This window comes from Engystomops pustulosus, chromosome 10, assembly GCF_040894005.1.
Source record: "Engystomops pustulosus chromosome 10, aEngPut4.maternal, whole genome shotgun sequence".
In the NCBI taxonomy this organism is placed as follows: Eukaryota; Metazoa; Chordata; class Amphibia; order Anura; family Leptodactylidae; genus Engystomops; species Engystomops pustulosus.
Genome location: NC_092420.1, coordinates 32,255,799 through 32,283,356, shown reverse-complemented (window position 1 = coordinate 32,283,356; position 27,558 = coordinate 32,255,799). Strand labels below are relative to the sequence as shown.

The 27,558-nt window shown below is 40.5% G+C and overlaps 1 protein-coding gene across 2 annotated transcripts; it reads left to right on the top strand.

Annotated features, from left to right (window-relative positions):
- SUN2 (Sad1 and UNC84 domain containing 2) lies at positions 1-27,558 on the top strand. 2 transcript variants are annotated; one of them, XM_072128583.1, is made up of 19 exons: positions 1-421; positions 1,026-1,159; positions 5,337-5,446; positions 8,998-9,155; positions 10,191-10,334; positions 12,034-12,111; positions 15,010-15,103; positions 15,665-15,735; positions 16,364-16,506; positions 17,301-17,510; positions 17,595-17,672; positions 19,744-19,787; positions 20,857-21,019; positions 23,274-23,507; positions 24,239-24,323; positions 24,412-24,527; positions 24,623-24,790; positions 26,328-26,420; positions 27,086-27,558. In XM_072128583.1, exons 3-19 carry the CDS (start codon positions 5,343-5,345, stop codon positions 27,197-27,199), a joined length of 2,097 nt encoding a protein of 698 aa, XP_071984684.1. In that variant the 5' UTR covers positions 1-421; positions 1,026-1,159; positions 5,337-5,342; the 3' UTR covers positions 27,200-27,558. The 2 variants fall into 2 exon arrangements, with proteins under 2 accessions (XP_071984684.1, XP_071984683.1); XM_072128582.1 differs by lacking the exon at positions 1-421 and adding an exon at positions 536-751.

Below are 27,558 nucleotides of genomic sequence, written 5' to 3'. Positions count from 1 at the left end.
GGGATGGGATCATTGTGATCTGCTCCAACAGGTAGAGGTGACAGGGCAAGTGGCACAGACCTGATGACAGGTGTCCTTTAAGGTTGGAATCAGATGGATCGGTAAAGATGATTTATTAGGGCAACATTATGAGGCAACTATGCTCCATTATTATGTGGCAATTATGTGGGAATTATAGATAAACCCTCTAAACTTGAAAAAAAAAAGGCTCAAGTCTGTTAAAAAGATTATAAGAGCAGAAGCTGCTGTGAAGATGAGATCACCTAACACAACGTGACAGACAGAGAGCCAAGAAGCAGCAGGGCGGGAGATAAACCACAAAGACGCCGCACACAAAGAAGCGTGTGAGGAGACAGAGCCGCGCCAGCTGCCGCCTGACAGGAAACGCGCCATCTGCATGAGGGGAATGTGTACACAATAGGTGACTGTTTATCCTCCGTCTTCGCTTATACACGACGTCTTGTGGTAGAGAAGCAGTTTGAGGAGGCAATAAGCCAAGTACTGCCCTTTCCTGCAGAGACAGCGCCCCCAGTCTGCCTCCTCCCTGCCCGTTCAAACCCTCCAACACGGAGGGCGCTGCCGTATTGAGTGGCAGCCGGGCAGACCAATGTCATGGCTGCTGATGGTTATTGCAGACAGCTGCATCCTTGGATGACAGCACACTGTGTGTTTGTGTCACTGTCACCCGCGCACACACACGGGACATCGCATGAGTGAAGGAGCCCGGGCGGGAGCCCCTCCGTGCAGACAGGTCTTCTTACCCCGCTCCACCCCCTCCCCTCCCGACTCTTCTTTGTTCTGTGTTGACAGGATCTTGTCAGATTATAATAAACCCCTTTATATCTCTACTATTTTTCTGACTGGTCCCACATTATCCTGGTGCTGGACACTCCACCATCTGCCCCCATATCTGCTGTGTCATTTATTGTATATTGTCCTTTTAACTTTCAGTGAATTCTTGTCACAGAGGTAAAGTTGGCTGTCAAAGAGTCCTCACATGTGCCAAATCCGTTGTATCCCTGCAGATTCCCTCATCCTTTCATACTTGCTTGTTCAAAGTCGCAACAAAGTGACAAAAAACACAGGAGATACATTTGCTGAAGTTGGACACCTGGAAGAAAAGTCTGGATATTCGTCTGGAGCTCTACAACTGGACAAGGTGACTATTTCTACAGCCGGACTTACCTGGAAGGGTTGTGGGGGATGGGTAATAACATGGTATTGTTGGTACGCATAGTTTTTTGTTACTTTGAATGGGGTCTCCCAATGTGCGTTATCTGGAGAGGGTTCAAGGTCCCCCAATAATACAAAGTCAGCTCATCAAACAGGCTACCCTTGCTAGAAGGAGCAATCGTTTTTCTGAAGTGGTCAAGTTCACCATAGTAAAAGCTGTTATCTATCTCCTGGATGATAGAGGTAGGTCCATTGATGGGGACCACCCATCTCTAAAGTTCTTATTCCCTATTATAGACACACTCTTTATACTTGTGTTGCTGTTCCAGCCATTGCATCTTGGGTACACACAAGGGGTAAAATGTGTGACAGCCTAGCAGCCATACGTACTTTTATTTGGGTGCGCTTGTCTTCCATTTAGCTCTAAAAGGATCCAAAACATAAAAATGGCTATTTATTGAGAAAATCTGTAGGTACAGGAAGTCCCCGAGTTGCATACAAGATAAGGTCTGTAGGTTTGTTCTTAAATTGAATTTGTATGTAAGTCGGAAGTGTATATTTTATCATTGTAACCCCAGCCAGAACTTTTTTGGTGACAATTGGGTTTTAAAAATGTTGGGTTGTCATAAGAATCAGAATTTCAAGTAAAGCTTCATTACAGACACCTGTGATAACTGTTACAGCTGATCATTGTAGCCTAGGACTAAAGTACAATAAATTACCAATATCCAGATGTCCGTTTGTAACTAGGGGTCGTATGTAAGTTGAGTGTTCTTAAGTAGGGGACCGCCTGTACAGCCAAAGATTGGCAACAATCATTTATTTTCCCACAAAGATATTGAGCTTTTTTATTTTATGGTGGTGACCAAATTTTGAAAGTTACAACAGGAAGTGCTGCCGCGTGGGTTGTCGCCTTTATGTGAAGTGACTTTATTGATCGAAAAACTTACCACATGGCATTTTGTTTTGACAGATTTCTGTACAAAGTAAATGTAGTTTATTTAGTATAAAATCTTTTTTACTAATAATATACAGGCAGTCCCCGGGTTACGTACAAGATAGGGTCCGGAGGTTTGTTCTTAAGTTGAATTTGTATGTAAGTCGGAACTGTATATTTTATTATTGTAGATTCAGACAAAAACAATTTTGGCCCCAGTGACAATTGGAGTTTAAACATTTTTTTGCTGTAATGGGACCAAGGTTTGTGAATAAAGCTTCATTACAGACTTCATTGCAGCCTGGGACTATAGTAAAGCATCCAGAGAGCTTCACCAGAGGTCAGAGGGGTCTGTCTGTCACTATGGGTTGTCTGTAAGTCGGGTGTCCTTAAGTAGGGGACTGCCTGTATAGTAAACAAAACATTTTTCTAACTCTTTCATGCTAAAAAACACTAGGGCACATTTATTATTAGGCAGGATCTTGCATGAGATGTTAATGTTCTCGAATGGTTGTGCGACTTTTTAATTTTTCCTTCATTACTAAGTGACTGGAGTGGATTTACGCCTTAATTGGCAACATTTTGAAAAGTCCCACTTAATAAGTTTGCCTAAGTTGTCTGGATTTACACAATAAATCTGATATAAACAAGCACAAATCAGACATTTTAAAAAAGTAAGTTGTCCAGGTTGTTCAGGGCTTGTATGCCAGAAAGCTCCACCATTGTCTTTTATACACAATGGTGGTAACTTGTAAAGTGATGGATTTATTGCGTTTCTTTGTTTTCAGGATCTTAGGTATTATGACCCACCCAAATGACACAAAATGTCTCAAAACCTTCTACAAACTTCAGGAAGTTTTATTACCAATGCAGAGATTGCTGATGTAATAAAATATTGGTAATGCTAAAAAAAATGTTTTAAAGTTTTTAAATAATATTTTCAGTTTATTGTTTATTAATATTAATGTAGATAAATGGCAACCTGTCGTTGGTTTTGGGACACTATACGGTGGCTTAGAGCCCCAAATTGCCCTATTCTAACTTTGCTTATGGCTACAATTTAAAAAAAAACAAACCATAGCCAGTCTGATGACTGTCTGCGCACTAAGCTCTTGTTCTCCCGGCCCCTTCATGTTTCTTTATTGAAGCTGGGGAAGGACACTGGCCTCACAGCAAACATGCACATGCTTGAGGTCCTGCACAGATGCTTTGAAGATGGGGTTTACTAACCTGGCTCTGGTGAATAGCTAGCACTATAACGTTAGGTATTTTCATACTGGTTTTTATGGCTGTGAATGGTTGTGTGTATGTTTTGCATTTGTTTTTATATTATTCACATACAGGCTCACATTTATTAAAGCCCCTGCACCAGTTTTCTGTCTGTCTTTGCACATTCTTTTTAGTGCAAACTGCTTATGCATGTATTTATAAAGTGTCCGTGACACATTTGTGCCGAGGCTGCGCTTTACCCAACGTGACAAAAAATTCTGCACATAAAGGGGCGTTCCAGTGCACAGTTGGACCACGCGACACATTTATCATGTCGAGTCCAACAGAAGTGTATCACACACTCTAGATAAAGGCTGGGGCGGCTGCAGGTTTCTGTAGACCCCTGGGTGACAGACCCTGGGCGCCAAAGGCGCACCAAAAAAAAAGTTTGTGCACTCTGCCGGAGCAGAGCAGGGGGCACCAGAGTCATGAAGAAAGTGCGCCAGAAATAATGAATCTGGCGCCCTCTGCACACTACACAGGCAAACAGCACCTAGCCCAGTTTGCCCTGTTTTTCATAAATGTGGGCCATAGTGTTTTACCAAATGTCATAGTATTTTTATATAGCTTAGACAAGAAGTTAAATTGTGCAGCCATTATGAGCAGGTCAAAAATTCCTGTTATCTAGATTTCTGCCCAGAACTGCAAACTCAATAATATCATAAATATATGTTACAGAGCTACACTGCAGTCTAATAAAATAACTAAGGTAGATCTCTGTGTAAGGGACATAAAGAAAATCTACCATCAAAATCAACCATGATATACCCCAGTACACTTACCATACTCATAGATCCAGGCACTGTAATTGTGAGAATCTTCTTGTGTTTGCTATTCATTTCCTCCCTCCTACTAAAATCAACTTTTAAAATTATGCGTATGGCTCTGGGCTGTGTTACCGGAGCCCCTCTAGTAAGAACTGTTTTCACAGACCCTTTCTGGGTCCATGGGAAAAAAATGACAATACCATCCAAGTGCTGTCAGTGTAAAACTGGTGGTTCCTGGGATACAGTATTGAGCATCACAATACAGGCGGTCCCCTACTTAAGAACACTCGACTTACATACGACCCATAGTTACAAACGGACCTCTGGATATTGGTAATTTACTGTACTTTAGTCCTAGGCTACAATAAACAGCTGTAACAGTTATCACATGTGTCTGTAATGAAGATTTAGTGTTAATATTGATTCTTATGACAACCCAACATTTTTAAAATCCAATTGTCACAGAGACCAAAAAACTTCTGGCTGGGATTACAATGATATAATATACAGCTCCGACTTACATACAAACATAACTTAAGAACAAACCTACAGACCCTATCTTGTATGTAACCCGGGGACTGCCTGTACTTACTGTATTGATCAGCTGATCTGACCTGGTACCTGGAGAAGGGACGGATTTATATATTGTGTAGTGACCCATGAACTGTACTCTTACTATCATCCATTTACATGACAGCATCTTCCATCCAAGACCCCTACATATAACTATATTAATAATAATAATCTTTATTTATATAGCACCATTGTATTGCATTTCACATTACAAATAAAATAAAACATGAGGGAGTACAGGCGGTCATATGGAACAATAGGAGTGAGGGCCCTGCTCGCAAGAACTTGAGTCTATGAGGATTAGGGGGAGACACAGGAGATATAAGAGCTCGTATAATGGTTCAGAAATTTTTTTTTTTTTGTGTAGTGGAATATACATTTAGAAGCATTTTGGTTCCTTAATTGGATGACTAGGAGTCAGGCACCCATTTTGCTGATTGTTATCATTAATAATAAACTCCCAGAAATCCCCGTTTAATACTACAAAAGGCATCTCCAAACTTGATAATCTTCCCACGAACGTGTCACACCCCACTACACACAGGATGTTATATGTGTCGCCACCTCGTAATGTGCTCTTTGTGCAAGTTTCAAAGACTTTGCTTCCATCCTGGCAGGTGAACATGTCAAGACGCAGCAAACGCCTCAGTGCCATTGATCTGGAGGATGACAGGATCAGCACAAGCAGCTTGGAGAGTCAACACCTGTTCAGAGATAGCCCTGTCAGGTATATACTGTGAATTATTATATAGCATTTGAGGTTATTTAGGTTTGTTTTGGAGTTGAATTTGTATGTAAGTTGTAACGGGTATACACTCACCGGCCACTTTATTAGGTACACCATGCTAGTAACGGGTTGGACCCCCTTTTGCCTTCAGAACTGCCTCAATTCTTCGTGGCATAGATTCAACAAGGTGCTGGAAGCATTCCTCAGAGATTTTGGTCCATATTGACATGATGGCATCACACAGTTGCCGCAGATTTGTCGGCTGCACATCCATGATGCGAATCTCCCGTTCCACCACATCCCAAAGATGCTCTATTGGATTGAGATCTGGTGACTGTGGAGGCCATTTGAGTACAGTGAACTTATTGTCATGTTCAAGAAACCAGTCTGAGATGATTCCAGCTTTATGACATGGCGCATTATCCTGCTGAAAGTAGCCATCAGATGTTGGGTACATTGTGGTCATAAAGGGATGGACATGGTCAGCAACAATACTCAGGTAGGCTGTGGCGTTGCAACGATGCTCAATTGGTACCAAGGGGCCCAAAGAGTGCCAAGAAAATATTCCCCACACCATGACACCACCACCACCAGCCTGAACCGTTGATACAAGGCAGGATGGATCCATGCTTTCATGTTGTTGACGCCAAATTCTGACCCTACCATCTGAATGTCGCAGCAGAAATCGAGACTCATCAGACCAGGCAACGTTTTTCCAATCTTCTACTGTCCAATTTCGATGAGCTTGTGCAAATTGTATCCTCAGTTTCCTGTTCTTAGCTGAAAGGAGTGGCACCCGGTGTGGTCTTCTGCTGCTGTAGCCCATCTGCCTCAAAGTTCGACGTACTGTGCGTTCAGAGATGCTCTTCTGCCTACCTTGGTTGTAACGGGTGGCGATTTGAGTCACTGTTGCCTTTCTATCAGCTCGAACCAGTCTGCCCATTCTCCTCTGACCTCTGGCATTAACAAGGCATTTCCGCCCACAGAACTGCCGCTCACTGGATGTTTTTTCTTTTTCGGACCATTCTCTGTAATCCCTAGAGATGGTTGTGCGTGAAAATCCCAGTAGATCAGCAGTTTCTGAAATACTCAGACCAGCCCTTCTGGCACCAACAACCATGCCACGTTCAAAGGCACTCAAATCACCTTTCTTCCCCATACTGATGCTCGGTTTGAACTGCAGGAGATTGTCTTGACCATGTCTACATGCCTAAATGCACTGAGTTGCCGCCATGTGATTGGCTGATTAGAAATTAAGTGTTAATGAGCAGTTGGACAGGTGTACCTAATAAAATGGCCGGTGAGTGTATTTTGTAATTTTAACTCCAGACAAAATAATATTTTTGTCCTGGTGACAATTCGATTTTCAAGATTTTATGTTCTCATGGGAACAAGGATTATCAATAAAAATTCAATGCAGACACCTTACAGGGGATCATTCCAGCCTGGGAATCTTCAGAGGTCTCAGAGGGCAGGGGTGTTCGTCTGTAAGTTGGGTGTCCTAAAAGGACACCTGTCATCAGATCTCTATCACTACCTGTCACCTCTACCTGTTGGAGCAGCTCACAAGGATTCCATCCCAACCTTTATCTGGTTAATACATACAATAATCATTATAAAATCATATTTTATTTATTATGTAAATGAGGCTGGACGCATGGAGAGAGAAGGTGATGTCACCCGTGTTACCCCTCCCCTCTCCTCCCCCTGCTCATGTATGTGTGTAATGTATAGTAAAGCATTGCTAGTCCTTGTGCTTTATCTGTCACGTACCTGACATGCTCTCTCTTCCTATACACATGTGAGAGACACAGAGATCAGCCGGATGGTCAGACGCAGACACCAGATGAGGTGTTCAGAAGCAGGGAAAGCTTGACTTTTGTGTTAAACTCTCTACCTCTTTAATTTTATACAAACAATTAACATCTCACTTCAAAGTAAATTTTCTGGTTGATGCCACCAACCTGGGCCATGAAATAAACATGACCTACAAGCTGCTCAGCTGCTTGACAACATACTGGTTTATTAGGTCAATTTCTGCTGACAGGTTCCCTTTAACTGATTTGATTGTGATCCCCATTGGGGACAGGAACTGATTTGGTAAGCTCTGTGCAGTGCTGCGTAATCTGTGTGTGCTATATAAAAAAAATTATTATTACATTTGAGCAGCTAGGGAGCTTTTTCTAATTTACCGTAATTTAACCTAATTGTCATTTATCTTACAAACCTGAGAAGCCAAACAAAAATAATACAAATATTAATTATCACTAGACCTTTTCTATAGTCTATTTTTATTGAGTAATGTTCATTGTGTGATTTTCTTCCCAGCTTTTTATTTTAATGTTTATGAGTAACATAACTTAGTAATGGCTCTGGTATCTCCATAGCTGTCGTTAGGTGGTGAGTCAGTAAGTGAGAAGCTCATATTGTCACATCCTGTGGTATGCGGAGAGGAAACAGCAGTGATACAGGAAGCTCTATGTTTCTTGCTACCTACCGTATATCTTCTTGCTGAATTGTGCACAGAATAAATCGACAACTCCTTTAAAATGTTCCAAAGTACGGAAACATTTTGCAGCTCTTTAGTAAAAACAGGGGTTTTTTTGGAGGGGGGGGGATAGGTGGGATGTATTAAATAGTTTTTGTCACAAATAGTACTTTTTTTTTAATTATTCCTATTTTACATTTTCTTTTCAATTCCTACAACCAGGAAAATTGTAAAAAAAAAAAGGTTCCTGGTGAGGGTTATGAACATACATAGCATTAAAGAAACTTGAGGGACAAGGGATAGGAATGGGAAGGGTTAATGCGGAGTTCAACCAGTCGGACTAACAGAAGATGCTGCATCTGGATTGGTCTCTTACACAAACTGTGTGATCCATGTATTCTCATATTTATACAATGGATTTTTTTGCGGAGCGTAGGGCAAAAGTCAGTGTTGTTTGTCTTAACTCCAAAACATTTTTGCATGAGTGTAATTAATGTTATGTTTTTCATTCATGGGACTAGGTACTTTTTTTTTTTTTAAGTATAGTTGGGTATTACGCTGTTTTAGTGCAGTTGGCAAACCTAAGTATACTGGCAAGGCTGACTCATACTATCTTGCAGAAATGGGGTTATGTAGACTTTCTCTCTCAAGGGATGAAGCTTTAAAGAAATTCCAGAAGAAAATTTCTTGCTAAGAACATTCGTTTTATATTTCACCATTTTTTAATGATTCTGCGGAATGTTGTGTATAAGGAAAAAAAAAACAGAAATGAACTACATTTATATGTAAAAATCCATACATCACAGCAGTGCACAGGGAAACAACATTTGACAACGATGTTGTTTCCTTGTGTACTGCTGTATTTTACTATTTGGAATTTTAAAGACCCCGATGTCTCCTTGCCAGAAGGCCACTATTGCCACCAATTCTAAATCACGGTCAGTAATACAATAGTATCACCTCTTTATGTCAGATTCATAATAAGTGAGAAAACCGGACATGGCAGATAGTAATATACATTCTTATTTTATATATTCTCATCTTGGTCCTTTTCTTTTTATAGGACTAGTAGAAGGAAAGTTACCACCATTAGACGAGTTCCCTCCTCCCAACAAACAACTGAACATACATACTACAGCGAAACATCCAGCTACGTTACTCGAGACAAAAGTGATGTGTCTGCAGCCCTGGAAGAAACAGGTTATGGAGGGAGCACATGGGGTAAGAAGGAGGGAATATGGAGTTTCTATGAAAGATTATACATATTTTCTTAGGGTGTCCTTTTGCAAATATCTCTAGATGTATTTTTTTGAGTAATTACTTTTACCTGTCAGACATTTTGAGACCCTTTGAGGTTATTATTGGAGCTGCACAAAATGTAGTTTTTCTATTTTTAAACCTGATAAATAGATAAAGAGCAGTGTTTTTCTACATATAAGGGAATGAGGTAAGTGATGAGGACTGAAGTTAATCTGGCTTTCTCAGTTTTTCTGTTCCTCAGATACAATAAAAAATAGTTTCTCCTTAAAAAAACTAAGGCAATATTCACACTTTGTTTATTCCCTTTGTTGTAAGGATATTTCAGTAGGATTCTGGATATGGAGGGCATCAGCATATCCTACTATATGCTCATAGCGTGGCATAAATCTTCCTGTACGGCCGGTCCATCTTGAAAGCCGAAGGAGTACTGTGTGTCACCTGAGTTATGTTACTGTCCTTATATGAACAGCTACGTCGCAGGGAGTAAGCTCAGCGGAGGCCAAGGATGGATGCAATACAGTTGTATCTGTTTCTCGTAGCTTGTAATGGCCTCCACTGAGCGCATACTACTTTATCCAGCAGGATGATATAGTGAAGGCTGCTTGACTTTCCATCCAGTCTTTGCATCTGAACACATATACTGTGCAGGAAAAAACTGATGTCTGCCTCTGCCAGTATAAGTCTATGGCCATGTACATCATATGCGGCAGATACTTTCCTATTCAGGACATCTCTATGCGCTTTACCCTCTGTAAGCTAAAATACCTTTCAAAAAAGGACTAGTATTGTATTTCCACTCTGCCGAAGATGCCCTCCATGTGGACCCTTAGGTGATGGTCCCTGTTTCATGCGGGGCTTATATTCATTCACCTTCTCCCCATTGTAAAATGTCTTTACTGAATACAGAAGATAGTAAAATATATTTTTTAATTGAGTGAATCAAACATAATTTATGAAGATGCAATTCACAACTCCAATGATGAATCTGTCTTGCAGGAGAAAGCGATTTGGTACGTAAAAGGTTGGGAGTAGATGTCTCCTATAATAACAACACCAAGAATGGCTTCTCTGAAGTACAGCCAGCCGCGTATGACAAATCTACCTCATCTTCTGGATATTCCTCAGAGGAAGACTACACCAGTAAGAACCTTTTTTTTTCTCCTTGTGATTCCTTTTATGCAGAGCTATTTAAAGAGGATCTGGTAGATCTCCTGATATGTTTCTTTACTTGTATACTCCATAACATATTAATGGGACTCTGAGCTGTACCAATGCTGTTGTGTCCATCTCTAAATCATTACTATTTAATTGTAATCCTCCTCTATGGTAACGGTGAGGAGCGCTCCCCCTTCTTCTTCCTCCTCCTCCTCCTCCTGGCCGTGTGCATGAAGCCTAAAAGAAAACTACCATCACAATCCAGTATGAATAAACTAGGGACATTTGTGACTGTGGTAATCTTCTTATATTTTTTATGCATGGCCTCCCTCCATAAAAATTGAAGGGCTACTGGGGCGCTTCCCAGAGCCCCTCCATGCTGCGGATTCACAGGCGGTTACACTGCCTCCACCTTGCCTTCAGCACTTTATCCCTCCCTCTATCTGATGTAATCTCACTGCAGCACAGCTATTTTCAGTACACAGTGGGAGGGGGAAGTGCCTCTTGCACCCTGTAACAGCCTGTGAATCTGCACGATAATGGGGCTCTTGGTACCGCCCCAGTAGCCTTTCAGGCTCATTAGCCTAATTGTAAGTTGATTTTAGAAGGAAGGAGGCCATGGATGACAAATATAAGAAGATTACCACAGTCACGGTGCCTGGATCTATGAGTAAGTGTCCCCGGTTTATCAATGCTTGATATTGATGGTAGATGTCCTTTAATCAAAAAAAGAGATACAACTTGACATGAAAACCTTTTATATGTTTCATTTCTCTGAAACTGTTTTTATCACTTTCTCATGATAAAGACAAATAATATACAAATTTGTTGTCCCCAAAATAGTACCCGCCAGGAAAATAATGTCTTTCATGGTATTTATGATACAATGTTAAAACGGTAAATTAATATTAAAAATTCAGAATTAATTAATAAAGTTTTGCAATAAGTTCTATATACCACAATATAGTAGCCTTGAGAAAATGTAACCCTGATACCGCTATGAAAGTTATGGCCCAAAACTGGCTGGTTGCTTAATAGGTTAAAGAGTTTATTTTGTTAATCCACTCTGACACAAGACAAAAGCTAAAACATAAGGCTGTGATTGGACCATGAAGCCTGGACTATGTGCTGGATTTGCACTGGATTTCACGGTGTGAGAGTGCCGGTGAGTTTTATGATGCATGATGCAAGGAGTCCCTTTCTCTTCTTCATAAAAACAGCACTGGCACTGTTATGATGCTATACATCTCTCACTGCCTCGAGGCCGCTCCCTTCCCAATGTTATATGTTGAGAATAAACAGCAATTAAAGACCAAGGAGAAGGAGAAGTGCAGAATCAAACTTTGAACCTGCTCAGTCCAATGTGTCATTTCCCCTTCCCTTGTTATTGATAGGGACTCGCAATGTTGTGCTGTGCACTTTTATCTAAACAACATGTGGATCATGGATCATACCAGTGATCTGGTGGAGGGTAAATTATTGTGATACTTTCCACCTGGATGTTCTTTTGAAGTTTAGATTTTGCTTGTCTTTTCTCTTTTTATTGTTTTATTTCTTGTCATGAGTGTAAATAAAGATGAAGTTTGTTGCAGCGTAGCTTGCTCTTTCTCTTCGTAGCTCCCTTAATTGGCAGATGCTTTGGTCTCAGTCTAGAATGAAAAACAAAATTTCTTTCTCCTTATAGGTAATTCTTATTCCCAGAGAGGAAACGCTCACATGTCCCAGTGGAGAAAATTGATTCATCAGTTGCTTTCCTATCCAGGTAGAGATATTTTGGTAATAACAGTGACACATTGCTGCGCCTGCAACTCCCAGATCACCAGCTAGACTTATCTGCTGTCATGTTTGTATTTTATGCTGCATGTTATTACTGCATCCTTAACCCCCATGTCTTTTATTGTATCAAAGTAGCAGCTGTTGTTTTGTATGCTGTTAAAATTTAATATGAAATAAAACAGAATGGTGAAAGGGATATGTTGTTTCCCAGTGTAATGTGCTCTTTGATGAGGTTTCATATGCTTAAAGTACACCTGTCATCAGGTCTCTGCCACTAGTCCTGTCACTACTACCTGTTGGAGCAGCTCACAAGGATCCCATCCCAGCATTTATCTAGTTATTTCATACATTATTCATTGTAAAATCATCTATTCTTTATCATGTAAATGAGGCTGGTCACATGGTCAGAGGCAGTGATGTCACCCCTGTTACCCCTCCCCTCCCCTCTCCTCCCCCTGCTCATGTCTGTGTGTAATGTATAGTAAAGCATTGCTAGTGTGAGTGCTGTACCTGCTGACATGCTGCATCCTCCTAATACACAGAGACACAGACATCAGCTACACATGAATCTGACATGTTCTGCTGTAACATAGCTGCAGCCTGGAGCTGTTGTATCTCTCCTAAACACACACACATGCACACACAGGCTGCAGGGGGCTCCAGCACCAGGAAGCACATCATTATACAGCCTCACACCATTATACAGCCTCACATCATTACACAGGCTGTCAGTCATGCACTGGGGGTGTGGCTGTGCCTCCCACTCATGAATAGAGTGGACAGCTTGAATATGCTAATGCTTCATTGGACATTTCACAGGTCATTTGCATACAGCTTTAGGACCTCATTGCTTAGGTTTACAGCCATGTAGAGGGACAATGAAGGGATAGAGGCAATGCTCTCTAATGGCAGTTTATGAAAATATATTTAGTTTAGGGGGGTTATTTTGCATGACGGGTTCTCTTTAAAGAGAGGTAGTAGACCATCTTCAATTGTTATCTAATAAATTACTCAACTGAGACTAGTGGAAATTCTTCTTATTTAGTTTTATTCAGGGCTGTGTAGTTGGTAAGCCAAGCTTCCTACTCAATTTCTCTAACTCCGACTCTGATTCCACCAAAATGGTCACCAACTCTTCACTCCGTCTCCACATCCCTGTTTTCCAGACAGTAAGACAGTAAGCTCGAAATCAATTGCTTTAATACACCAAAAAAACACTTAAAAAACAATTAAAAATAAAGAAATATAGTCTGTACACTATGACGGATGCTTTACTGTTATAGGCACAACACTTGCCTTATCACCAGTATGGCAGCCTCCTATGTCCCTCCCCCTGTAGGTAGACTTGTATAGGGACTTTAAACTTTATTTTCACTGTATATTTATTGGTATATAATGATTATATACTTTTCACAACCCTGTGTATTGGTAATTTTTATTGGTTTAAAAAAAATACCTACAGGGGAAGGGACAAACAAGGGGGGGGGGGTATAGTGGTGATAAGACAAGTACACTAATTTGGCATCCATTATAAGGTACAGACTATCTATGTTTTTTATTATTTTTAGTTCTTTTTAATTGATGTGTTTTTTGATGCATTAAATCAGGCAATTAATTTAGAGCTTGCTGTTTTGATCCCTTGATTCTTTTTTTTTTTTTTCTGTAAATAACTACTTATATGAAAGATGGACGACTGGAGCTTGGGTATTCACTCCGGTGGTGCCAGCTTAACTTTTAGAAACATCCCCGTTTTCCTGGTCCCTTTAACAGTTCTAAAAAGAGTGCCCAGTGCCTTTTCCTTCCAATCCATAGCAGAAGAGTTTCACTACTGAGAATGTACATAAAGTGCAGCGCAAATTTATCTCAACTAAAAGCAGCTGAAGGGTGCACAACCTGCTGCTGATGGGCTACATGCGGCCTGCACCATGCTTAGTGTCAGAGTCCATAAGTGGAAGAAGTGTTAACTACCCGCAGGAAGCCGCACCAGGGTGCTCTCCTGTCACTTTGTTCTGTGTCCTGAGTCCTGTCACTGGTTGATTGTGAACCCTTCAGGGTCCAGAGCAGAGAGGCCCCAGGAGCAGGAGAGCACCAAGCCAAGGCTTCGTAAGTACTTATTCGGGGTACAGTACAGCTCTCCAGTCCTCTACTGCTCCTGGTGCAGCTCTGCTCTGGGTCCTGACACTCATACAACGAGCACAGGACCCAGAGCAGGAGTAGTAAGCACTTGTCTTCTGTACTGTGCTGCTCCCACGTCCTCTCTGCTTCTGGCACTGCTTTACTCTGGGTCCTGATGCCAGTGCATACACCCAGCATGGGACCCTTGGTAAAGTGCCAGAAAGAAAGGAGAGTATTTCCTTGTCTGCTCTGGGACACTCCGGTTTTGGTAGTTGTCTGCTCCGGGGGTCCCCAGAATTATTACTGTCTTCTCTGGGGTTCTCTGGTGTTTGTAGTTGCCTGCTTTGGGGTCTCCACTATTATTGTTTGCTGTGAATGCAGCATTTGGTTGATGGGATAGTATTTATTGCTGAAGCAGTATGACAATATGGCCCCTTGACCAAATCAAAGTTTTTCACCCTGGGCCTAAATCCTTAGTTCTGGAATAGAATAAACATTGAAAGGACATTTCATAATTTTCCCAAATTCTTATGAAAAAATATTACTATAAACATACTGCATTGATCAAACTGTACCAATTTATTATATATTGTCTGAGTGGGTCCCTTATTATGACTTCAACTCCACCAAAGTGGTCACTGACTCCAGAGCCCTTGTTTTATTGTTTGTGGATAAGCAGCAGGGTTAATGTATATAAAGGATTCCCTATATCTTATATTGAGATGTTTTATTGCACTTTCTTTTCAATGGTTTCTCTTCAATTTTATAGGTCGTGTGTTTGGACTATTATACTGGTGGATTGGTACAACGTGGTATCGTCTTACAACTGCCGCTTCCCTGCTGGATGTCTTTATTTTAACCAGGTTAGCCCACCAAATACATCTACAATTTTAGGTTGATTCAGGATTTCTTTGGAAAAAACTCATTATTTTCAATTTACATTTATAATGAAGCAAATATTCTCCCAATAAAATAGTTGTCCTCTACCAGCATTTTGTACGGCACAGGGAGTCCCTGACTTGATAACACCCGACTTCCTAGTTACCTTTCTGTCCACTGTGACCTCCGGTTGAAGCTTTCTGGATGCTGCTAATGTACTGAATTTTAGTCCCCAGTTGCAATGATCAACTGTATGGTGTCTGTAATCAAGCTTTATTGTTAACTCTTATTCCCAATACAAATTGAAAATCCAATGGTCATAGGAACAAAAATAAAATTTGGGGTTACACTTACAAAATAGACATAATCTTGTACATAACCCAGGGACTGACTGTACTTTAAAAATATTCCGATATATCTTTCTTGTTCAATTTGTTTATCCAGAAAAAATGTAAATGAGATTCTTGAAACTCCATGGGTTTTGGCTGTGCCCCTATTTTGCTTATTCTATAAAGTGATTGATCCCAGAAGTAAATGTTTTGCAGGCATTACAGTGTTCTGAAGAAGGTGTTGCAGATTCTGTTCCTTCTGCTATTCCTGGCACTGATCGCAACAGGTAAGTACCAAGGGCAGATTGGGGTTCATTTACTAAGGGTTGTGCTGCTCACTTTCGTCGGACTGTTCACCTTTTTCGGGGATTACACGGCTTGGACACGTATTTAATAAGTGTCTGCGCTGGGATTGTGTGGCATGTGATCCTTTTGTGGCGAGGCTATGCTGGCTTCCTCTCCACACAATTTAGGGGGTGTGCCATCGGATGATCCGAGTGATTCGGACAAAGTGCGTGATTGGACATTCAAATTGTGTCGCAAGCACTTACATGCACCGCTAAAAAGAAGGTGAACTCTGTCTGACCTGAGCAGGAAGAGACACATGCAGGATATCGGCGCACGATCTTGAATTGCGGCAGAGTGCATTATCGTCGAATAATGCCCTTTCGGTGATCTCCAGAGACCAGTTATGTTAAACTGCCCCATTATTTTAAAAGCAGAGTATAAAAAAATTTCCCTAGCAATATGTAAAAATAAGAAAAACAAGTTGTGAGATGGATTGTAAATGTACATTACTTGTAGTATAGCATATATATATCACATGACAGATTCTTGATTTGTATTAAGATAGATTTGCATGATTTGATTTCTTAAATTACATATTCACTATCTCCTATTAAATCTTTCTAACAGGACTGTGGTATTTCTATCCATTTGGACTCCAAGACTTGTTTGTTGTCCCAAAGGCTACTATTTCTGCAGCAGAAAACCCAACGAAAGACGATTCTCTGAGGAAAGTGGATCCAGGGCCACAAAACCTGCTTCTGTCATTCCAGGTTTGTGAGAGAACAGAACGGTGGGCAGTGCTTATTATCGGTGTAAAAAAAAAAATGTAATTTAAAAATCCAAATTAAAATAAAAAACAAACAATATGGGAGTTAAAGCATTTATCTTTGATTTTGCTGGGGGGAAGGTCATTGGCACAAAAAAAAGCTGCATCTCTGTTTTTTGAGACTTTTTGCCATTTGTGCTGAAAAAAATTGCACAGGGCTATTCTCGCCGATGAAACATAAAAGTGCTGACTGACAGATTTATCAATTTCTTGGCTTGTGGCTGTGCACGGCCGTATTTCCTCCAGCCCCTTCATGGTGCATGTGAAGCACATGTAACTTTTTCCACCTTTTGATACTTTTTGACAAAAAAAAACAAAACACTAAATCAGTGCAGGAAAAGACTGCAGTCAAATTCATTAGAGGGGTAAAGCCCTTTAAGTAAATGTGAAGGGCAGCTGAGCTCCAAAGACAGTCATAGAACTGCCCTAAGGAGTCTGACTTGATGATGAAAAATAAAGTTATGAAGGGTTATTTAACTTTTTGTTGTCACCGTCAGTTTTTTTTTTTTTTCATCATAACCCAACAGGAGCAATGTTTTTAGATTTTTTTCTGGCTGAAAGTGTGTGCAGCATTGTGGATCAGTGACAGATTTGGAAGCGTTTGTCCATTGTGAAGCAAAGTCCAATGGGATTCCAGCACCAAGTTTCATTTGCTTGTTTTTAGTTTGCGTTTACTTTCATGTATAGGATATTTGTGCGAGCATTGTTTACATTTTTTTTTATTTTTTTATTCTTAAGAATGAATTAGTATCTCGCATGGAATCTCTAGAAAAGAGGTTTCAAGGTCTTGAAAATGAGCAGAAATCGCTGAAGCAAGGGGGAACTAGTTTAAAAGCAGTCAGCGGTCTCAGCCGTGATGAAGTGGTTCAGGTCTTCAGTGATTTGTCTTCTTCCAAAGAAGCAGCATTAAAGGAACATATTTTGCAAGAAGGTGCAGCCAAAACAGAGGTAAGTATTGATCAATTAATGCATAGTAATAGCAAGTTAGTAATGCAAGTAATTTGAATGAATTTGTTCTGCTTTATAATGTAGATTGAACTGGCAACCATAAAAAAGGAGCAGCAGCATAGTCTTCAGGAAGCCAATGAGAAAATAAATCGCATGTCCAAGGTGAGGAATACACAGTAATAGAATAATGGGCTTTTGTTGTAAAATCCCTTTTAATCTGCTGTGCAGAAATATGGCTAAATGCCAGGAAACAAAAATAGTCCAACAGTAGATTAAGAGGAATTTATTTTATTAGCATATTGTTGTATAATGGTTTCATGGCATCTCTGACATTGGATGTAATGTTGGCTGCTTCATAATTGGAATTGTATTGTTATATGTTTTGTATTTATTTGCTGACATTAGAGGTTGGACCCACTGGCCAGCCAGGGCAGGGGAAAATGAAAAAGGAAAATATATTCTGCATGCTCTGGTTCCCTCTTTCAGTATCCAGGTACCCTATCTTGGCACTGAGACCCTTTTTTGTGCCAGGGATTTGATGTCTGCAGCCAATTACTGGCCTCAGTATAGGGCTACATTCACACAACCGTGAGGTGGAGGTATGTATGGCCGCAAGCGTTTCCATAGACACAATAGCCGCACAGAATGGTCCGGTGAGCACAATGTGTGCTCACTGTACCATTTCCTAGCCGCAAAAAGATAGAGAATGCTCTTTATTTGGCCGTATTTACGTCTGTGCTGCCTCATTTTCAATGGAGGGGTCACTCAGAAAAATAACAATATTGCCAGCTCACCCTCGTGGTTGATCCACAATCCTCCTGGTGCAAGGAAATTTTCAGCGTGCAAGCCTTCCACGCACTAGCAAAACAAACATCCAAGAGGAAATCCAGCACAATTACGGGGGATGCGTTTAAAAATCCACTTCCTTTATTCCAACATTGTTAAAACTGCAGGGCAACATATACAGCAACACACGAACAACCTAGCACAGACGAACGCGTCTAAGTCTAATCAACTTAGTCATGGTCCCATCTAACAAACACAAATCTGATCTATTTAAGCAGTGTTAATGCACACCTGTGAACCTGGGTAGGAGTCACATAATACAAGGGAGGGGGAGGGAAAAACAACCTGTTTCACCCATTTCTAAGCACATATTCAGACTCCGTATCGTATCTACCCATTCACAGTGTGGCATAATTAGAAATATATTGAAAAACATACATTTAAGAAGATAGGCTTCTCCATGTGTTTGTTCTCTGCCAACACATCTTCATTGTGCCCCCTCCTTCAGCTGTGCCACGTTGTCCCGAAGCCATATATATATGTGCAATAGAAGAGGATGAATCTAGCGCATGCGCATATCGAAGTGTGATGAAGACACACTGCTAGGCAGATAAACACAGGCTACTTGGCTGTGGCTCCCACTCCATGGCGAGGCTACTCCACCCCCCAGGAGCCCTGCCGTTGGTTTACATAAGGATTTATAATGATTTTATATGAAAATACTGAATGTAATGCCTATACAAAAACACTATGGGGTGAGAATTACTTTGTAGCAGCTGACTGTGACCCGCACTTCCTACGTAGGATGCCGCCCTGAGCCGTTAGGCTCAACTTTCCTCATGGAATTGCACAACGGATTGTACCGTATAAGTACTATTGTAGTTACCTAGCCTGGGTTGGTATGGGTGTGGCAGTACCAAAATGTGTGCGCTCTTACAGGGTTTTCTTTTTGTTTGTTTTGTCCCAAAAGGGGGCTCATCACTTGATGTATTTCATAATACGTTTCACTCCTTTTGTGGTTCTGTGTAATGAACTGTAAGAAAATGAAAATAAGGTATAATAATTAAACCTATGGTCCTTCAATGGACCCCCTGCTGCCATGTGATGCTGAATGGTGACATGGAGACCCCCCTCCCTCTGAGCTGTTGTTACGGCCCGATCATATCGGCGTTTCTATTGGGAACGTTTCTATCGCCTGCTATCGGGAACAAGTCGCTGGTGTTTTGCGTTAATTTAATGCAAAACACCGTCGGCTTGTTCCCGATCGCATGTAGGCGCGGCTTTGTTTGCGTTTTCTAACGCAGACAAAGCGGTGCGTGTGGCACCGGCCATACAAAGAAAAGAAGTACCTTCAGCAACCATGAATGCACATGATGAGATACTACATTTCTGTATTAAAATCTATGTAATTCCAGAAATAAACTTCTAATTTTTCTCCTATCCTTAGGAAATAGAAGGACAGATTTTACAGCTTAGAACAGAAGTCAAAAGGTAAGTTTGAGGTGCAATGTAAATATAGTCAAATTGGTAATATATGTCATGCAGGTTTTTATATATATCAGCGACTGACACTGTATAACATAAAACTGCTTGGAACAGTAGTATTGTTACAGATATAGACACAGAGGATCTGAATGACATGATGGCATTAATGTGTAGGGTGGTTGCATTTGTGAGTGCTGTGGTAGTGATAACTTTCCACACCAAATAAAACTGCGGGATCAAAAGCCTCTTGCTGAACTAAGAGCAAAAACTTCAAAGACCTGCTCTCTACATATGTCTCAGGTTATACTGATTACCTAGAAACCATTACTTCCTTCTGGAAAAAAGCTTATATGCTTACATTCCTCTTGGGAATGTTACCATAAAGTTTCCTTTGAGGAAGGTCAACTTTGAAATGGCAATGTCCTTTTCTTATAGGCCATAAGATTTCTATAAGTCATAATCTGTTTCTTAGTAAGGCCCCTGCATGAGGACGTGCTTGCTTTGTGGATCGTCAGAGACTCCTTGCATCATTTATCACTGATTTGGCAAGCTCTGTGCAGCGCTGCGTAATCTGTGTGCGCTATATAAATAATTATTATTATTATCACTATGATGCAAGGACTCCCGTCCACTGCACTATGCTCAGTCTATGGGATCTGACCTGCACATGGATCCATTTCCACAGACATTCATGTACAGGGGCCTAAGGTATTTGTTAGATTATTTTAAAATTCATGGGGCAGATTTATCTAAAGTGTCAAAACTTCTACCAAAGTTTCTGACGTACTATAAGACTTTCTTTACTAATTAAGTACCTCCTATTAATTGGCTTAATTTGTACCAGATAAATGCATCATTGTTCAGGATATTTGCTAAATTTATGGGGCAGGTCCCCAAAGGCCATGGGGGGAATTTATCATACGTTTGCGCTCAAACTAAATATATGGGGCTTGTATTTTGCCATTTGCCAAGATGTGAAATTTACAAAACATTCTGCTTCTGGTTGAGACAATATATGTTCTTATGTTTTTTATGAGTTATATGGTAATCACTCTGGTATCTTCTGTCTTTGTAGTTCTCCTCAGAATATGAAAGAAATCTTTACACATGATGTTGGGAAGCTGGAAACAAAACTTTTGAGTCTCCAGCAAGAATTGGAGGCGGTGAGAAAAGCTCAGTCTGAAATTTCCCTACAAATGAAATCTGTACCTGAGCAGATACGAGGAGTGAAGGATGAAGTGAGTGTCTTTTTTTTAAACTTGTTTTATTGAAATTGAGTATCGGACAATACAACACATCGGGCAGAGTCAGAACACAAGCCGACTCTGTTAGCTGTTTAAAATTACAAACAACAACCAGTGTCAGGTACAACAATACAGAAGTACATTTCAATGATATGGGATAAATGCATTCACCGCAAGAAATACAACAAACAAGTGGTTTAACATTTAGTCCCATAGCCATCCCTTTATTTATTAATAGCAGGTCACTAGTGTCTCATGGCATTTATCTGAGTGGTAAAAGAAGCAACTGTGTTTTGCGTTAAGAGTTTGTTGCACCACTTTCCCCACACCTTTTGAAAAATTTATCTGGGCATCCTCTATCTTATATACTAAACAGTTTAGTGGGATGACAGTCTTTACAAGTTTTCTCCACATAAAAAAAGGTTGGCAGAAGCAGGGACATCCACCATTGTTCAAACGCTTTCCTTACCAAAATAAGGGATTCGCTCAAAAATATCCTTGTGTGATGTAGCCATGCCTCTTTATCCAATATCCCTAGCAAGCATATCTCAGGGCCAGAGAGACTGGCGTCTCTAAAGTGCTAGACAAAAGGGATGTCACTGAATCCCATTGTGATTGGGAAACTGGGCACATCCACATCATGTGCCAGAAGTCTGCGTATGGGGCTCTGCAGCAGATTTACTCTGAAGTAGGAATGCGTCCCATTTGCTGCAATCATGCTGGTGAATTGTAAGGTAGCATTGGGGAATTAATAAAAGGCAGTATCATTTTGTTGGCAAAAGGTGACCCCCACCATTGGACTCTAGACCTGTCTCATACATTTCTTCTGTCAGAGAGGGAATTAATGTCGTCCACCTACGCAAGGCTGGGTCATTCTGGCGTTCTACCTTCGCTGTAATCAAGTGTGAGTAGAGCTTAGAGATAAGGCCCGGGGGTCCCTGGGATCTGAGAACACCTATCAGGGGTAGCTGGTTAATACCATAGAGAGGTCTGGAAATTGTGAGGAGAGAGCATGTCTTAGCTGAAGATACAGGTAAAACTTGGAGCGTGGGATGTCATGCTTAGTTTGGTGTTGCTGAAAGGAGCGAAGGACAGAATTATCATACAGGTCTGATAGTGTAAGGAACCCATATTGCTCCCATGACTCCAGGTCTGATAGTATTCGGAGGAAGGTAAACAACCAGTTCCTAATATATTTTAACTGGCTAAATAATACAGATGTAGATCTGGGAGAGCCGCTCCTGCCTGGTATTTCGGTCTTTGCAGAGTTGATAAACTCAATTTATCCCTAGATGAGCCCCATATAAAGGAAGTGAGAATCTTTATGGTTAGGATATATACAAGTTACCTCATGCCGCAGGGCTGCTACAGTTTGTTTAAAGAGTAAGGACAGCAACCAAACCAAGGTAATGACTGTATAAAATTCAGTATAAAATAAAAACATATTAAACAATGACTACCATTACATAATCAATTGCAAATATTATGGTAGTTATTGGACACCTAATGGATAGTATCCCACATATTTGGTGCTGATATAAAGGGCCCCAGCGATTCATCCATTTAATATTGTTCCCTGAGTTGCTTGACATGATAATTACAAATAAAATGTGGTTTTCTCTGCACTCAATGTACTTGAGTACATGTAGGTGCTGTCTTAAATAACACAGCTCCACGAACATTAAGGAAATCTACCATAAAACAGAAACGTGACAAACTAGGGACATGTAGCCATAGATTTGGGCACCGTGACTGTGGTAATCTTCTTATATTTGTTATCCATGGCCTCCTTCATTCTGAAATCAACTTGTAAAAGTATGCGAATGAGCCAGAAGGACTCAAGGGGGTGTTACCAGAGCCTCTGTGTGCTGCAGAGTAACAGGCTGTTACACTGTGTAGGAGCACTTTCCCCTCCCACTGAAACTTCCTCTGCTGCTGTGAGTTTTTCAGCAGGGGAGTGCTGAAGAGGGAGATGTGCCCCAGCACAATGTAGCAGCATGTGAAGCCAGAGCATGGAGTGGCTCTAGTAATGCCCCAGAACCCTTCTGGCTCATTAGCATAATTATAAAAGTTGATTTTTAGAAGGAAAGAGGCAGATAACAAATATAAGATGATTAACACGACCATTGTGTCTGGATCTATGATTTACAAATAACGGGCCTCAGGTGACTGGTTCCTTTACTACTGGTAATGGTAAGTCTTTCATTTATAATCTGTAGATACATAACTATATGTTTTCTCTTGCTAGGTTCAGTCACTTTTCCCAGTTTGGTTCCAAAGTAACATGGAAAGAAAGGACGGAGGGTCGGCATCTCTTTCTGAGATTTTCCTGCGCCGTGACGAGCTGGAGAAGTATTTGGTGGAGTTGGAGAGGAAGATCCTAGCGGGAGTCACTGCAGACAAACAGCTTTGGGCATCTCAGGCGCATGTGAACATAGACAGGGAACTGCAGGCAAGCGGATTATCTGGAGTATCTCAGGAGGTAAGTCTTTCTCTGAACTTCTTTACTACCTCAGCTTTTAGCTGTTTATAACCATTGGTCTGATTTGTGTAGTAAAATATATAAATAGTATAGTAATATATAAAATAATGATTATGAATGGATATATGTTACATCTTCCATACTTCACAAGGCGTAGGTCATAGATACAAATTTCGTATGCAGAAATTCATTGACCCTCATTTATGAGTTCAGTTGTGCAAAAATATTGTCAGTGTTTCAGACAAGCACCCGATTTAAGATTAGATTAAGATTTTGCAAATTTAGAACCCCTGGCCTTGTCGTTTTAATTTTTCTGTCTACAATAGGACTTGGAATAGGATTATTTCCTCAATGGTTTTTCTAATATTAATCTAATCTAATAACTGCTCCTTCTTAAAATTGCAACAAATTTTTGCACAAAAAACCTTCTCGTTCTCAGAGAAGGGGAAGCCAACACACTTGGAACTGTTTATTTGTAGGCGGTTCATCTGTTTTGGGAACAAATCATGAGGAATAGGCCAAAGATTTTTTTTTTACTCTGCAATACAGAACCATATGGACCTTGTGCGCAGGACACATGACCGAGCTCACAAGTGACAGAGTTTATAGTGAAGTGGAAAACCCTTTAAGCACAAAAAGCACTGCTTTTAGGAAACCAAGTGAAACTGACACCTACACAAACTACTCATAATAATGTGTTCTTTGGCTGAGTACCTTCTATTTCTTTTCAGGAGGTGTATGAAATAGTTAACCGTGCCCTGCAGAGGTACAGTGAGGACCGGATTGGGCTTGTGGATTATGCTCTGGAGTCATCAGGTTGGTGCTTGTAAACTTACTTTATATACATTATTATGATGTAAGGTAACTCTCCCAAGTCTCTAATGACATCTATATATCTATATAGGTGCCAGTGTCTTAAACACAAGATGTTCTGAGACGTATGAAACAAGGACGGCTTTGATCAGCCTGTTTGGAGTCCCTCTATGGTACCAATCCCAATCCCCCCGTGTAATTCTCCAGGTAAAATTTACAATTTCAGGAATGTATTCTTTTCTCATTTAATTTGTAAATGTTGATGTACAGTTCTACACCAATTATTCTGTAAAATTTTTTAGCCGGACTCAAATCCAGGTAATTGCTGGGCGTTCAGAGGTTCTCAGGGCTATGCAGTTATCCGTCTCTCCAGCCGGATCAGACCAACATCTGTCACACTGGATCATATTCCTCGCTCCTTGTCGCCCAAGTCCACCATTGCAAGTGCACCTAAGGAATTCTCTGTTTATGTGAGTAACTTTCTGCTTTCCTAAGGGAGAAATATTCTCCTTTCTATGTCCCACACACTGACTCGTACCAAATTAGGTGATACAACCAATGCCCCACTTCACATGCTATTATCAAGATAAAATTAATTTAATATGAATGGGGCTTTGTTATGTACCATATTTCTTTATTGAAAATTCCTTTACTGAATTCTATATCAAAGAAATCCTAATCATTTGGTATTGTTCATCCCCTGCAGGTCAGCTTCCATAGCGCTGTGTGTGTGGCCAATTGCTGCAAGATCTCCTTTCTATGTAGCATTTGTAGCATAGTATGGCAGGGATACATTATTTTAAGAGATTACTTTCTCTTTTAACTATCCCTTTTGGTTGTTATTAAAGTGTAGCTAAACTTGTATGTCAAACTGCAGAAATCAATAGTGCAGATTATAAATATAAACTTTGTAATATATTGAATTAAGAAATAAAAGAAATACGTCCCTTTGTCCTATTTTTCTCTTCCCTTTCTAACAGTTTTTAGCAATGTGTCCTTCCTATATCCTTGACTTTCATATACGGAGTTCTTGTAAAGATCTCAGTCCTGATTAATCACTTAGTGCATTAGTTTTATGTATCACTTTGTTTTTGTAACGTTTTAAATCTGGGTCGGCTCCAGGTTTCAGTAGGCCCCTGGGCAACAGAGCCTCATAGCGCCCCTATAAATGAACTCATGTGGCAGCATTAAAAATTAAGAAATTAAAACAGTCTCTTGTTCACTAAAATATTGTCTAGTTTATCATACCAAACATCCCCCTTATGGTTATTTTATATAAAGCCTCCCGTACTCCCTATGGATTCATTAGAAATAGCCCCGCTCACCCCAATGGATTTGCACAGCACTTGCACAGCTAATACCTAGTGCTGACGCTGGCCCCGTTTTAAATGTCTTAAGGAGATTTGACGTCATGTGGGGCAGTAGATGTATTTTTTTTACAAGCCTTCTAGGGGGCCCATGAACACCCAGACCACACTCCAAATTTTATACTGAGAAGGACCTTCACCTGTGAAATCCTTGTACATCTGTTACTGCTCTCAATACACATGTACATAGGAGCCATTTCAGGACCAAAGGGTCCTGAAACAGCTTTTTGGGGAATAGAGGATGTGTTCTTTTTGCCTGATTTCAATCAACGGATTCTAGAACCATATGTAGAAAGTGATTCCAGACTTGTAGGGGCTATAATATTCATACAGTCCATGTGAGTCTTAATCTGCCCATGTGTTAAATTCCCTCTGATGTCAGTGTCTTAAGAGTCATGTGATACTAAGATTCAGCTGACCTGAATTGAGGTCAGTGTGAGGACTTGAGAAGGCTTTCATATACACTGCTCACTACAGGAGAAGAAAGGAGCTAAATTCTGTCCTTCATAAAGTATATTGCAAAGTTTACTATTATTCACTTCTAAAATAAAAAAAAAGTTTGCTTTTAAGGTTTATTTTGGACAAGTATACATGTTTGGGTTGGAATATGCTACATTTAATAATACAATAATTTCTACAGGGTTTAGTGGAAGAGACGCAGAAAGAAGGAGTGCTTCTTGGGAACTTCACTTACAATCAAAATGGAAACCCAATACAGACATTTCCTCTACAGGTAAAAACATATTGCAACTTCCATAAGCAACATATTTAGACTTCATTTAACCCCTTACCGACGTGTGACGTACTAGTACGTCACACGTCGGCTGCAGTTGAATGGAGAAGGCTCACGGGCTCAGCCCTCTCCATTGCCTGTTAGTCTTTGCTGCATATTACTGGTAACACGGGTGTTATCGCGGGTGTTAACCTGTCCATCACCATCAAATCGAGCCTTCGTCGCTCGCTGTGACATCATCAGAGGGGGGGGTGATGAAAACGCAAAAACGAAAAAGGGCCTCGGCAGGGATAAATGGCTTTTCTAGTCTCTTTTATAAAACCTAAGAGTGGGAATTAATGAGCGATTAGGAAAGTCTTGTACCTGTACGTGTGATTGGAGCAGTAGAGTTGCCGTGGAGAAGATCCATATACATTCCTACCTATCAAGAATACTTGGTAATAAATCCTGTCAATTTAATTATTAATTTCTTTCTGATCCAACCCAGTCTGGTAAATGGCTGTGTATATAAGTTGAGGAACAGTGGAACTTATTTTGCCAACTTTAGAAGAGGTAATGGGTAATAGTTCTGTATAGACTTGAATCTGTTGGCTTTCACTTGGCCAAAAAACTTAAGCTTCCTTCTCATAGGGGCTTCTTTTAACTTTTATCTTTTTGTTTTAAAGGGAAAAAACATTTCCACATTTGATTTCATTGAACTAAGAATCCAGAGCAACTGGGGTCATCCTGAATATACCTGTATCTACCGATTCCGGGTGCACGGTGATGCTGAACCATAGCAGATTATTATACATAATGACGCATTATGGTTCTGAAAAAGATCACTGAGCAGCGGTTCTCCCTTGGCAGCTTGTGCGGATCCAGTATTAGATATGAATGCTTTACGGCACCCTAAATAAGCTGCGCAGCAGCAGCCATAACAATGTCCTGCCAGACGGTTTACCCAATGGGTTAAATGTGCTGACTTTTATCTGTACTTGATATGACGTGTATTAGTTATCCAGCAGACACAAGAGAAACTCCAATATACCTATTAACAAGTAATACAACGTACATTTAGGTCCATTCTGTAAATGTAATGTTTCTGAATAGACTTGACCTTTTCTCTCATCCATAAAACTGAATAGTTAAAAATTGA

What these genes read in the sequence shown, in the direction of transcription:
- SUN2 (XM_072128583.1), top strand. Translation starts at nt 5,343, where the DNA reads ATGTCAAGACGCAGCAAACGCCTCAGTGCCATTGATCTGGAGGATGAC. An exon ending in TTCAGAGATAGCCCTGTCAG is followed by an intron (nt 5,447 to 8,997) that starts GTATATACTGTG and finishes TTCTTTTTATAG; the next exon opens with GACTAGTAGAAGGAAAGTTA. An exon ending in TCAGTTGCTTTCCTATCCAG is followed by an intron (nt 12,112 to 15,009) that starts GTAGAGATATTT and finishes TCAATTTTATAG; the next exon opens with GTCGTGTGTTTGGACTATTA.